This window comes from Toxotes jaculatrix, chromosome 8 (genome assembly GCF_017976425.1).
Source record: "Toxotes jaculatrix isolate fToxJac2 chromosome 8, fToxJac2.pri, whole genome shotgun sequence".
NCBI classification, from domain to species: domain Eukaryota; kingdom Metazoa; phylum Chordata; class Actinopteri; family Toxotidae; genus Toxotes; species Toxotes jaculatrix.
Genome location: NC_054401.1, coordinates 11613284 through 11627437, shown reverse-complemented (window position 1 = coordinate 11627437; position 14154 = coordinate 11613284). Strand labels below are relative to the sequence as shown.

General features: G+C 44.3%; 1 protein-coding gene across 1 annotated transcript; it reads right to left on the bottom strand.

Annotated features, from left to right (window-relative positions):
• Window positions 1–879: 879 nt before the first annotated feature.
• shc1 (SHC (Src homology 2 domain containing) transforming protein 1) lies at window positions 880–12622 on the bottom strand. The gene is given in 13 exon segments (XM_041043493.1): window positions 880–3896; window positions 4038–4294; window positions 4962–5078; window positions 5469–5526; window positions 5846–5993; window positions 6106–6232; window positions 7000–7051; window positions 7475–7528; window positions 8848–8967; window positions 9985–10048; window positions 10612–10682; window positions 10901–11377; window positions 11379–12622. Coding segments are annotated over 13 exon segments (1791 nt in total). The 5' UTR covers window positions 11496–12622; the 3' UTR covers window positions 880–3767.
• Between the last annotated feature and the right edge of the window lie 1532 nt (window positions 12623–14154).

Below are 14154 nucleotides of genomic sequence, written 5' to 3'. Positions count from 1 at the left end.
AATCAATGTTTGACCACTTGATCTACTCTCTCTCAGTCTGTCAGTCCAGGATCTCCTTGATGCACCAGCAGCAGAGGAGGAAATAGAGGCACTCCTTTACCGACTGGATGAAACTGTAGGCAAAGTTTCCTCCCAGGAAGTTCTTGCCTCGTCCCAGACCCATTGCCATGTCCCGTAGGTGCTGTCCCAGAGAGGAGGAGGGCATGGCTTGGGGAAGAGGACGCTGGGGATGCATTGCTCCGCAGAGGAAAGGGAGTGATCACGCAGAGACAGGAACGAGAGCAATCGATGAGAAGAAATAAGAGGAGAGGTCTGACAAAAGGGGTTGGACTGAGCGAGTGCAACAGCTGAGGTCTGCTCCGTATTCCTGGCATGGTTAGCTCCTCTACTTATAACCTCCTATACGAACTGTAGGCTGCCCCCGTTCACATCCTGCTTTTTCTAGACTCTTCCCTGCTTTCAAACATCCGCTGATTGATTAAAGGCCTTGTTTACCTTTGCTGTGCACTGTTCCCCTTTTTTGTATAGTCCCCCCACCCCACACCCACACCCCCCCCACACACACAAACAGACTCTCTCTGAACTATAATAATCCCTGAATCAGCCCCCTAGTGTTACAGCCTCATCTGTTCACAAATAGGAGAGTTCTAGTAGCTCCAATACACTCCTGCACTACGTGCCACTCTTTGTTCAGGACAATATGCAACAGGCGATCATACCTTCTAGCAGTGTGTGCTGTGTTGTTTAATTTTCCATCAATGCATTTTTGTGTGTGTACTTTGACAGAAAAATTAAAAGGGATCTAAAAATTCTATCCAACAAGGTGATAAATCACTCAGGTGAAACAATTATATCAAAAGCCAAACTCACAAAGGGAGATGAATGATATATGTATTTATATATGCAATCTATATTTTCAGATACAGGTGTAAACAGACATGTTTCCCTAAAAACAAAAAAAGTATTAAAACAGAAATATATAAAGTAAAAATCAATATCTGTGCACGCTATCTGAAAGTAACCTTTGGCTTTCAAAAAAACACAAATGAAAAAGTACAACAGCATCATCAACACTATCACCATCACCAACAACAAACAACACGTTTTTTTGAAAGGATTTTCATGCAACAAAGGCAACTGTGATAAACAATGTTATCACCAGGTCACTAATGATGCAGAGGGTCAGTTGGGTCTATTTCAGCACACACACACACACACACACACACACACACACACACACACACACACACACACACACACACACACACACACACACACACACACACACACACACACACACACACGCATACACACACAAAGGGGGACACACAATAATGGCAGAACTTAAAGCTCTGGTTTTCCTATCTCTGACTTACAAACATCCGAACAGGCAGAGTGTGAGTGTCTGACTGACCCAGCTGTCACTCTGGTAATGTGTGTGCATGTTAGATTGCATGTGAGCCCACGTCGGGGTATGAGAATGAGTTGACAGTTAAGGTTTAAGCTGAAAGATCCCTTCTCGTATTTCAGGAGTTTGGCCACAATCTCTTTGACAAGTTCAGCTGGCTTTAAGAGCTACCTCAGTGCTGTGGTGTCCGGATCTGTGTTACTTACCAAATAAGTCTTTAAATATACAACTATGGAAACAAAAATCCAATACTAAGCTGACCAGTCAAAAATTGATGGTATTTACAGATGATCAGGAAATATCCCCTCCCTATGGTGACATCAAGTATCTGTGACTATAAGCTCAATGCAAGAATGTGCATCAGAGGAGATTGCCATCACTGGATCCGTTTGTGTGTGTTTATTGGAGTGTCATTTTTGCAGAGTCTTTGTTTAACTGAGAGGCTTGTGTCAGATTCTCCTGTAGTCGACTACATTTGAATTAAGTACATAAGGTGACTGCATTGAAGTGACGTGACTGCATTGAAGAAACAAGGCACGATTAAAAAGATATAAAAAACAACATCATGAATTGAGGAAGGAGGAAGGGGAAAGGAGAAAACTATAGTGTGAACTCCTCCCTCCAAAACCTCAACCGTTTGTGAAAACAGCACACGGAGGAGCAGCATTTGGCTTAACATTTCATCGTTAGCAATGCTCCGAAAGCATGTACGTCCTTATGTTCAGTGACCCACAACCCACTTCATTTGAGACAAGGTTTTCAAAATGATTCCCTCAAGTGATTAAAAAGTAAAGCAACATCACAATGCACAAAAAATTACCAAACCACTTACTGTGAGATACTTTGCATCATTTTTGCAGAGGGAAATTCATTGCTTAGATTCAGTCTGCTCAACATTTCTCATTGGCCACCGTTTAAAGGGGTCTCCTTCAACAACTCTCCTTTGCTTTCAATTTGCTTCAGAGAATACTCTGTCAAGATACAACCCACAGATTGTCAATGCTAACACATACTAAGGTATCAAGGAAAACCAATAGATCAAAATGATCTGGTCTATGCTTCTCTAAATGCAGTAGTTATTGTGTTTGTGGGTGACATCAACTCACTTTGAGGAAAAAATGCCTTTTCAATGATAATTCAGGCACAATCACCTAGATTTTTCTTCCATCTAAAACAGGCCCATCTCTATGTGCGTTTCTGTCTTTCTAAATTAGCTCCCAATGCTGTAAGCACACAAGATAGATAATTCTTGTAGCTTCCTCTGCTGTTAGCGACCAAGTTCATGTTCTTTGGCATGACAGGTGGTGCAGACTGTGTGTGGTGTAAAGGTGTACGTCTATCTGTGTTTACAGAGGGATTTGGGCAATACAGCTGTTTAGATCTTCCTAAACTCCTAATGTTCAATTAGTAATAAATCCCAAGAGCAAAAAAACCCATATATGATGGTCATTGGCATAGCAGTCCCAGGTTTGCATACATACTTTCTTCATCACCAGGTATCACTCCGGGCCAAAAGTTCAAAAGTCTTTAATAGAGGAGTGGTTGGGGCTAGGGTGGCCCTCCTGATTATATTGGAAGCAAACTTGTTTATGCATATTCACCAGGCAGAATTATGTCAAAGTCAGGTTTGCTGCAGAAGTGCTCAAGTGACACCTGAAGGGAGTGTTTATGTTCGAGCCTGGTTCAGTTTCTGCAACAAAAAAAAAAAACGATTGCCATCCAGTCTGCGTTTTGCCTAACGCGCTCCAGCGACAGTCTGAGGAGGGAAATCATTTCCCCCGAACGAAACAACACATGCTGAAAAGCAGAGAATATCTCATTCCATGTCCCATTTATGTTCCTTTCTTCACTCTTCGGTTCCACTATTATTTTGTACACAATTCCATGTAAAATGTTCTGTTTTTTTGTTTTCCATAATCAAATGTTAGGATTTTTTTTTCTTAAAAAAAATTGCATTTGTTTTCTGCCCCCTTGTGAAATTAGCAAAGGGCTCCTCCCTGGTTCACAGTAGGCTGTTGAGAAGTTGCAGCAGTGCTTCTCCGTTGTGGAGGGATGCACCTGATGGTCGATGGGGTCGAGGAGGGACTGCATATCACAGTTTGGCTTTCAGAAAGGACAGGAACGTGTGACAACAGCAGCAAATAAGTGATTTTGCAGAGAAACTGGTGATTTTTTTTTTCCTTTTTTGGCTTTCTTTGCTGTGTGTGTGTGTGTGTGCATATGGGTTCTTGTGTATGTTTGAGTGTGTTCAATGTAGTGTTGCTGTGTGTGTTATAGCATATGAGATGGGGTTTATCTTGTGTTGAATTGCAGTAGGTGTGTGTATATTTGGTGGTGTATTTCATTGGTCTGTGTAACGTCAGGCCCTGCGCTCAACTGGCTGTTGCAGGCACACTTCGCTACCAGCTGATACGATGGGGAGTCTGTTGTCCATGTGATAACTGATCAAGTGACTCACGCTTTCAAAACGATGGTCTTTTGTACGGACCTAAAAGACAAAAAAAAGTTTAACTATATTTACACCTAAATAACCATGTTTAAGGAAAACACTGCTTAAAAATGTCCCTTGGCAAGTTATTCTCCTCCCTCCCCTTTGTCCTTGTGAACTCCTCCTCCCACCCTGACTCACCACTCCTTCTGGATCGACTAGTAGAAGGTGTTTGGGCTGACCCCCCTGCTGTCCTGTGAGGACGTACTGTCCGGGCGTGGTCCCAGACTCCCGCACCAGAAAGTCACCATCTCGGGTCAGCAGCCTCTCCGCTTCCCTGCGACTTAAGCTACCATGGAACCAGGCCTCACACTGCAACTGCTGTACCAGAGGGGGCACTGCTGTCACCGAGCTCGGGCCACCGTGTCCAGAGACCCCCAGGGCATCATCAAATGGCTCTTTAAAAAAAAAAACATACACACAGAAAAGGTCCAGATATATAGGTGCAATATTGTATTTATCTGATGTAACCCTCAAATACATTTTACTTTTGTCTTTTACTATTGTCTGTATTTCTATTGAAAACATAAATTATTGGACTGTGTCCCAAGTAAGTCACGTGGTCTCTGACAGATGTGTGCTATACACTGATAGTGGACTGTTTCTTTAATGTGAAAAGCTTTACCCAGTCAACCAATCATGTTACATAAAATGCTCCTGTAATGGACAAAGGCACTCTAATTCCCTTATCTCCCTCCCAGGCTGCCTTCTGTGGGCAGCTCCACTCTTCAATTAGCCAGTCATATGGAATGTAAAGCACACACTACTCTGCTCATCTTCTTAGTGAATGATTAACCTTTATGCTTGCCACATGGTAAAATAATGGCACATTTCAGTAACTTTGGTCATTTTGACTGCAACACACAGATTTTGTCATTAACAGGAAATCCTGTTTCAACATTTAGTTTCCAGCAAGCTAGTTAGTCATTTGCAGTCATAGTGTTTTTTTTTTTTTTTTTAGAAAGCAGTCCATGTCAGCTGGATTTATCAAGCTGAGATGACATTCCCGGCACATCACATGAAACCAAGAAAAAAAAACATAGATAGACCAGGTAAGGCACTTACTCATGTCAAAAGCATCTCTGTGAGCATTTCCATTTGCTGCAACTGGGGGGCGGGGTTTATCCACATTGACGTATGAAGGGTCATCAAATAGTTCCCGTCCGCCTTCTTTGGCACCCACTTAAAAATTTTTTAAAAAATAAATAAATAAGTAAACCGGAAAAGAGACATTAGTAACCTTGGCACTTCCCTAATCAGCTGCACACATTCAATGGAATTTTAACCGGCCCAGACAAGACAAAAACAGAACAACAAGGACAAGATCATGGAGAAAAGCTGGGACTGATTTCAGTGCCACGACTTCTGAGTAGTGGCACTGACCTCAAGCACTCCTACATACAAATTTGACTCAAAGCCATTACGAATGAACAGTGTTCCATACCGAGGGAAAAGCGAATCACAGGGATCATGAGAGAAAGAGAGAAAGAGAGAGAGAGAGAGAGAGAGAGAGAGAGAGAGAGAGAGAGAGAGAGAGAGAGATGCAGAAAGACTGGCAGAAACAGCTCTAACCTGGTAGAGGTGGCAGAGGCTGCTTGTGAATGTCATTCTGACCTGGCTGTCCATAAGGCTGCAAACCAAGAGACACACAAACAAATAATGAGTCATGGCACCATGTGGACATACTCAAATAAATTCAGTCTCTGGCCTATTGTTACTGAGGTCATTAATGATATGTGTATATCAAACAGAATGGGGTTTAATTTACTAGTCTCAAAACTGGGCCTAGTAACTAACTAGTATCAACTGGAAGAGCTACATGGTTTAGTTAGCAGATTCTTTAAAAGTGTATCATCTCTTGACTGCAGTGTTGCCTGCGTTTGGATGTGTTGAAGCGTGTCTGTGAGTACGACTCATCCTCCTGTTGTATTTCTGTGTAATTGTCTCACCAGCGTGGCCCCTGGGCGGGTCCTCATGTCAATCAGTCCACCAGGGGGAGGCTGTTTTCCAGGGAAATTATTATAGTAAGGGACGTCAGGAGGCGGACCAGTCTCATCATCTTCTTCCTCCCATGCAGAGCCGTCAAACGGAGCCATTCTAGGAGAGAAAGGGGTGATACAAAAGAAGATATAGAAACACACGATAGGTTGCAAAATACAAACACAAGCTCTTGTTTCGGGCTCACACGAGCAAAGATATCCACATTTACCTGTCATGAGGTGTGACCAGTTTGGGTGGGTTCTTCAGGTACTGTTTAAAACGTAGTTCGAAGGCCTGGCCGATGGTGCTGATGACTTCCTGGGCTAAACCCTCCGAGCACTCTAGGATATGACATGCTGAAAGAGAGGACGCACAAATTACTGACAAGGTATGACATGAAGATAGCAAAAACAATATGTACTTGAAATGAAATATGAAGTCAGCTAGACAAATATAAAACTGTGTATGCATGTGTATTTTCAGACAATAGTGACAAACAGTGCACTGCACCCACTGTAGTTTTCCCTCAAATGACAGAATTACAAGAATGTGTTGAATGTTGTAGGAAACTTAATGTTCAAGACATTATCCCTAAGAATATCAGTGTATTTTTTCAGTTGCTCCTTAGCTCTGTAAGTGTGAAACTGAAAATGTTTCCCTCTATTCGTCATTATTGCTTGGAAAATCAAGCCACATGTTCATATATTTAGCACATAAGCATGAATAAAGCAAATCCTGCCAAAAAAAAAAAAAAAAATTCAAAAACAGTCCTGTTACTTGTGACGCCTATTTAGCTGTAATGTACTGTTTCTCTCTTCACACTCTGGGTCTGTAATGTCTTGAGTGGGCGGTGTGTGTCGAAGTCAAAGGGAAATAAAAAATTAATAGAGCCGTTTAATTTATTTGATAGGATTAATTTATATTTTACTAAAATTTGTATTTATCTTTAGAATATTTGCCGAATCTCAAAACCTGTTTCACCATGCACTGAGAGTGAATGAGAGAGATTTGCAAGTCATGCATGAGAGGATTACGGTCAAACAGAGCCCTAAAAAACATATAAAAAGAAGTATATTGGCAGAGGATGCTTGAATGAAGGTGTCACTTTCCTGTTTCTGCTCACCTCTCTGGTTGACTGGGTCTTTGGCCACATATGCTACGTACTCAGCTGTATCCTGAGGGAGACAGGGGACGACAGTAAGAGGAAGATGTGAAAGGGAAAAAAATCGATAGGAAGAAAAAGTAAAGGGCAGGTTTAGGATAGGTTAAGAAGACAAAAAAGAACAAAGAGATAAAGCAAAGCTGCTGTCTTTAAGTCATAACAGAAGTTAAAATCACACTGAGCTGAAAGAGAGATAACAGGAAGCAGTGAGATCAGACTTGGAGGAGAAGGACTGCAAACCAGCGAGGCAGCAATGGAGTGAGTGGTATTCATAGGAATAGACAATGACAGAGGACAGGAAGGAAGGATATGGAGGCTGAAGAAAGATGGAAAATGTCCAGAGTGAGATTTGAGCTGAGAGAAAAAGAGAGAGAGAGAGAGAGAGAGAGAGAGAGAGAGAGAGAGAGAGAGAGAGAAAGAGTGCTGGGTGACTCACTGGGTCTCCTCCAGAGGCGAAGGAGATGGACTGCATGTGATGATTGGCAATTATCTGTGGAGAAAAAGAAAGAGAGAGTGAGAGAGAAAGAGAAGGAGAGCACGTGGGTGACATGAAGTATGTGGGAAGTGAGATGAAAGCATGTGGATGGAGAGACAAATGTGGAATAATTACGGAGAAAAGTGCTTTTTCCTCCATTGAGCACCATCAACTGCAGCTGAGATAAAAACTAGGCAGGGACAATGGATGGAACACCTTTTTAACAGTCTACAACAGCCGCCCATGTTGGATCAATAACAGCATCAACACTTGCTAATGCTCTCTGCACAATGTGTGGTCTGAATCTTAGGCTTTATTTGTGAATGGGTATATGTGCACGGCATGCTACGTGTTAATGTGTATGCACTGCACTACTATATACCATTTCCCCGAGGAAATAAACGTTCAGTAGCTATTAACTCATTAGAGGTCTAGGAGGAGGATCACATCCTGCCCTGTGGCGATGCAGGAATGAAGACGATGGTTAAAAGGGATCAGTGCATCATCTGGAGTAAATGAGGCAAACAGAGTGGAGAAGCTCTAAATTTATCTGGGCATCCCCTGAATGTTGCAAAATGTCATAAGACACACTGCTCTGATGACTAAATAACCAAAATAATACAATGAGGTTTTGATTTAGAGAGATCATTTGTTAATGTCAATATCCATCTAAAAAATACAAATTTTTTACATTGTTTAGGTCCAACCCTCGATGCAATTATATCATTAATTAAAGTGTGAATGAAGTGAGAAAAATGTGCAGTCAATTATCACGCTGGAATTTCTCGTGAATGACTCTTTCTGCAATCTTCCTGCTCCAGTTTAGCACCCTGGCAGATGAATGAGCAGCTATGCACAGGATTACCATCTGTTGATACTCTAATGATCATAAGACTAAGCCTGAGCAGATAATTCAGGTTAGTGGAGATAACAGTATTAAATAATAACAATGCAGTTTAGATACTGAAACAAGCTTTAAAAGACTGAAATTTACAATTAAATGCGGATAGTAAAAATAAAAAAATTGGACTTGTATTAAAATTGCCATTCTTAAGCTGATCTTTAAAAAGTAAGTCTTTCAAGTCCTTAAAACCACAAGAAATCCCTCAAGGAGAGATACTCAGGTTTACTCTGCTTCAGTAAAATGCATGGGCTAAGTGCACTCAGGATACCAAACAAACCTCCGGCTACAACAGAGCTTTAACAATCAGATGCATCTCAGAGTCACAGAGAAGTCTCTGGCCTATCAGTGACAAATCTACCAAACACCAACAGAGTTTCTGAGAAAAATACACACAACAGCAGCTTCAGGAATAAACTGGTTTTATTCTGACCTGTTTGCAGTCGGAGGCCAGCAGATTGAGGCTGCTGGTCGAGATGGTGAGGCTGATTGTCATGCCAGCAAACTGCAGGTTACTTTTCCCCAGGATGGAGTTCAGACAGCGAAGGGTAGGCTGGGAAGGAGAGGGATACGGTCTATGAGTAATAAACAAACAACTTGCACAAACAGAAAACTACAGGGTATTTTTTTTTTTTTACTTCAACATGGCATGATAGTCCACTGAGTCCTCCCTGCCTGTGCACGAGCTTGTGGGTATATGTGTGGAAATGCCTGTGTGTGTGGGAGTGGGAGAACAGCTGCAATTGTAAGTGATCCTGTCTCGAAGGCCAACTGTGACCAATAGGGAGCAGACAGGACAGTTCACATACTGTAGGTTGTGCCAAGAGCATCACACAGACCACGCCAACGCTATTGTGCCAGCCCGTTTATCCCAATCCTCCTTCTGTTCTCATGGCTTTCATCCATATCTGCTCCAGAATATTTGGGATACAGTGTGAGAACAGCAGCATCAAGACAGGATGCACATGCTCAGCCACATTAACCTCAGTCCAGCCAAATCAGAGGGGACTAGACTAGTTTAATCTATTCTAGTTTACATTCTATAACTGCATTTTGTCTGGTGCGCTGCGCTGCCAGACATTCCTTGGTCAAACCCTGCTATGGAAGCAGACTGCTGGATTTAGCCACCTGTTTTATGAACTGTTTGGGTGGATGTTTTTAGTTTTACAGGAATACTGTGCACAGACACACACACACAGTCTTTAAACAGGAGACTGGCAGCTGTCTCTGCTTGTCGGTAGTGCTTCTTACGCCTGACACTGGCTCCACAGGAGCTACAACTCCACCTCTCCAGCCTCCCTTGTGACAAGAGGGAGGGAAAAGAAAGACCAGAGAGTGATTGGTAATTACCTGTGAGTAGCCCGCTAACCACACAAGTGTACAATCAGCCTAAATCAAGATCTGTGTGTGCGTGCGTATGTGTATGCGTGAGGGAGAGTGTGTAACTGAACTGACCACAGAGTGGACAATCAAGCTAAATCTAGCTCTTATCCAGAAAACCCTTCCCACTGCCGCCCACTTAAGCCGTATAAATAAATAATGCCCTGTAAGGGTGTGTGCTGGTGTGTACCTTTCTCCTGCGATGGGCTCCTTTGGCTCCGGGTACTGCCTCGCACACCACAGCGATTGCCTCCCTGAAACATTAAAAACATGCAAGAGTTGCAATAGAATTTCATTAACCCTCACACCTTCCCGGACTTCCAATTATGTGGATTAAATGAGATCTGGCAGCGGGTGATTGAATTTATCGTCCTTGGCAACAATACTCGTCTTTGCCACAGAGACAAACATCACTACGGAAACCAGAGGGAAACCACCAGGATTCCAGAACATTCTAATTTAGGGTCTGAGAGAGCTGCAGGCATGTATCACACACACATACACAAACACACACATACACACATGCAAATATGAGCAGATGCAGTCACATGCGCACACACACACACACACACACAGAAAACAGGCAAGCAAGCAAAAGAAAGTGGAAGTGGGACAGAAAGCAAGCAACCAGACTAAGAAAAATATGAGAGGTGACTGGTGTGTGTAGGTGTGTATGTGTGTGTGTATGTGAGTGTACCCAGCCAGTGTTTCTGTAAGACTTCTGTACACTTTTACCATCCCGCCCACACATGCACACACAAGAGCTGAAATGAGAAAAATGGCAAGCCAGCAACTTATGAGCAGTGCATAGTCTCACCTGGTGACCTGAGTTCTGGTGTTGAAGTCCAGCGCCCGCATTGACTGTAGCACCTCCACGCAACCCATGTACTGCCAAGGAAACAGGAAGGCAACACATTAGCATCAGACATTTCCTACATCACAGTCCCATAGGACAGATGGAACACAATATGGGCAACAGAGGAAGAAAATAGCAGCGTCAGTTTCTAAAAATGTGAGAGAAGGGTGTACATATGCAAAGACTGGAGAGAGAGACATGTAATTATATATTTCAGTTAGAGGTTAGTGAGAGTGTGCCAGTCACTTACCCGTACAGTGTAGGAAACACCGGTGGTGCTGACCACATTGTCGGAGTGCAGCCAGCCGCGGGTGGGCTTGTTGACAAAGGAGCCATGGCGTGTCCACTCATCTCCTCCCAGCTGCCCTCCTTCCACCCGTGCCCTCCTGGACGCCCCTCCCAGCCGGTTCATGTCCTGCAGAGGAGGTCGGGGAGGGGGAGAAGGAGCAGTTAGAGGGGGAACAGGGTGATGAAGAGGAGGGGAGGAGCTAGAGCTGCTTCTATCATCCCCGGAGGACTCAACAGGCGCCGGAGGCTGCTGCGGCCTGCTCGAGGCCTTGAGTCCTGGGAGAAGAGTGGCAGAGACGCCCAGACGAAGTGATCCCATCCTGGGGAAGAAGGAGCAGAGGGTGGTGGGGCTGTTCTCAGCCGGGCGGGGAGAAGAGGGGGGCAAGATGGGAGTGAGAGATGATGAGGAGAGAGAAGAAGGTAAACCAGGGGAGGGAGTGAGCGGGGGTAGCAGGACTGGAAGGAGGGAACGATGATGGATTGGAGTTTGTCTCATCAGTTGAGCTCAGCGATTCACTCCGAAAGTGGGTGTATTTGGTTTTTGGGACAAGCTCCATAATGAATCTGCAGTGTCAGTTTTTATATCCGTGCAAGTCCACACAGGCTCTAGTGATTCAATCAACGTCTCTTTGTCTCAGTATTCAAAGTTTCTCCCTAAAAGGACACACAGCCGTCTGTCTGTCTTGCTCAATGTAAGAGCTGCATCCATCTGTCTCGTCTGTCCTCCGCTCATTACCCGGCAGCCAAAACCGAACTGCTTTAAAAACGGCTTTATCCACAATGAAAGCAGTGTGAGAAACGGTGCAGAGGAGAAGTGGGGTGTCCCAGTTAATGGTAGAATGCAGAAGAAAAAAGTTTGTTTTTAGTGCACCAGTGCAGATCATGTTGTCATCAGTTCACTTCAAATCTGCTTCAATGTTCACTGTGTTCCCCGGGACTGATGATGACAAGGTCTTAGCTCCCCACATAGTGTTCATCTTGGTGTTTTTGCCCCAATGTAAAACAATATCTGTGAGTATCTTGTCCCAACTTAATAGCCTCTCAGTGAGGGCCAGTTATCCAGCTGTCGGCAGCACCATGGAGAATCAACGCAAGTGATTTCTCTCGACACCCCCTCGCGTGTGTGTGTTACTGCATTGAGGGGTGCGCGCTTGTACGTGATGTGTTTGCATGCGTGTGAAGCAGTATAAACCTTTCCTGCCCACAATGTCTCTTAGATTATCTGTGTACGTGTGTGCTGGCGTGCGCACATGCATGCATGTGGGAAGTAGCTCCCCTTGGCAGCTCTATCCTGCTTGACATGGGCCCATAAAAATCCTATTAGCACCCAACGAGGGGATCGTAAGGGGGCTGCGCGCACTAACACAGCAGCAACATGCGCACGCGCACACAGACACACACACACACACACACACACAATTGGTCGATACTACAGTGAGCACCTGCAGAGCTCAATGAAGCCCAGAACTGCTAAAGAAGAGAGAGGAGGCTTACTGATGTATGGCTAGTCTCCAACTCCTGGTAGCAGCACGCTTTTCTTAACACCTACTCTTCAAGTGCATCACATTCTCAAATCTTTTATCGGATTTCTTTTTTACTCTCTCTCTCTCTTCCTCCAAATGGTTTCATGTCCTCTCTGAATTGCCCTTGCTCTCTCCCTCCCTGCGTCTCCTTCCTCCTCTTCTCTCTTCTTCCAGATTACTTCTGGCACGGCCTCTTTCCCTTTCTCTGCACTCTTTCCTCCCTTCTCTCTGTCTCCTCTCTTCTCCTGAAAGTCCTCTCTCTTCCTCCACACAATATACTCTGCCAGCCTCTGTCTCTCCAACACTTCTGCCCTCTCCCGCGCCACCACTTCCTCCCTCCTCTTCCAGATGATCTCTCGCTCCCCCTTACCCCCTCCCTCGTCTGCTCGCCCGTTCTCCAGGCTGTCCTGTTTAACAGTCCCTCTGTCTAATATATTAATGGTCTTTCTGCCTCTCTAACTTTACGATTAGTGATGGCTAGAGGTTCGGCATGGTCACTGATTTAGACACGAGTAGAAAACAAAGAAAAAAAGTTAGTACTTAAGACTGGGCCAGTGCAGTTGGGCCCGTTCCTGACTGTAGTTCCTGATATGGCTAAAACAAGTGAGGCTGACTCGGTTCAAGTGTGTTCCCTAAAACTGGCCACCTCGGTTAGGATGTTTTTTTGTTTTGTCTCTGGAGCACCATTAGATAGTGGTAGTTTGAGTCTGAGATGTTGTCTGTGTCTGGTACAGTGACACACACTGCAGTAGCACGGTGGTGATGTAACACTGGAGAATGTAGGTCATTGGCTGATGACGCCTACCGGTGGGCTTGTTGTGATGGTAATGAGACCTGATTGGTCCGGTTTGAACTCCCAACCCAGGGTTCCCTGAATGCTGCTGGAGGCTCATCAGAGTTGAACGTGAACTCACTCACCCACCTGGAAATGCTCAATTAAAACGGCACTCTGTTGATATGCTGATCTCTCTAAGCACAACTGCTCTTAGCCTGTTACTTTATTATGGTCTAGTTCAAATAACAAACCCAGATTATAGTCAGTTACCTGAGAGAAGAGCGTTGACACGGCACAATATGACATAAACAAGCCAAGTGTTGACTTTGGAGCCGTTTCCTTCTTTATCTAAGGCAGGGCTTATCAAGCAGCAGGTTAGCTCTCAGTTCTACTACAAACAGTACAGACACCACGTAACATCTCATATTCTGCATAGTCCAACCTAGAAGGCAAACAAACAGTCTGTTTACATTAACAGTCTCTCGCAACCCAAAGTCCCACAAACAAAACAGTCTGCAGCAGTTTGACCTCAGTAGGAGGCAAGGCTACACCTACAATCCTACAGCAAGCTGGCTGGCCTAACCCTCAGTGCTGTTGAGGCACTAATCATATTTACAATCTGCTGACCTTTACTCTCTCCAAGGAGAGCAAGGTTTACACACACCTTGCCTAAACCCTTACACAAGGTTGTAAATATGGCACCAATGTTTCAGTGATGCCAAGCGAAAGCGTACATTTTTCCACACACTGACATTTTGTAACTTAACCGTGTCTGAAGTACAGCACACCAGCTTGTGGTGGGCGCTGGATGCATGGCAAAGGAACAGTCGCCTACACCAGTCTAGCACCACAGAGGGATTGTCTAGCAATTCTAGCTAGTCATCCATCTGGTCTTGGCCAAAAAGCACCATGGAGGAT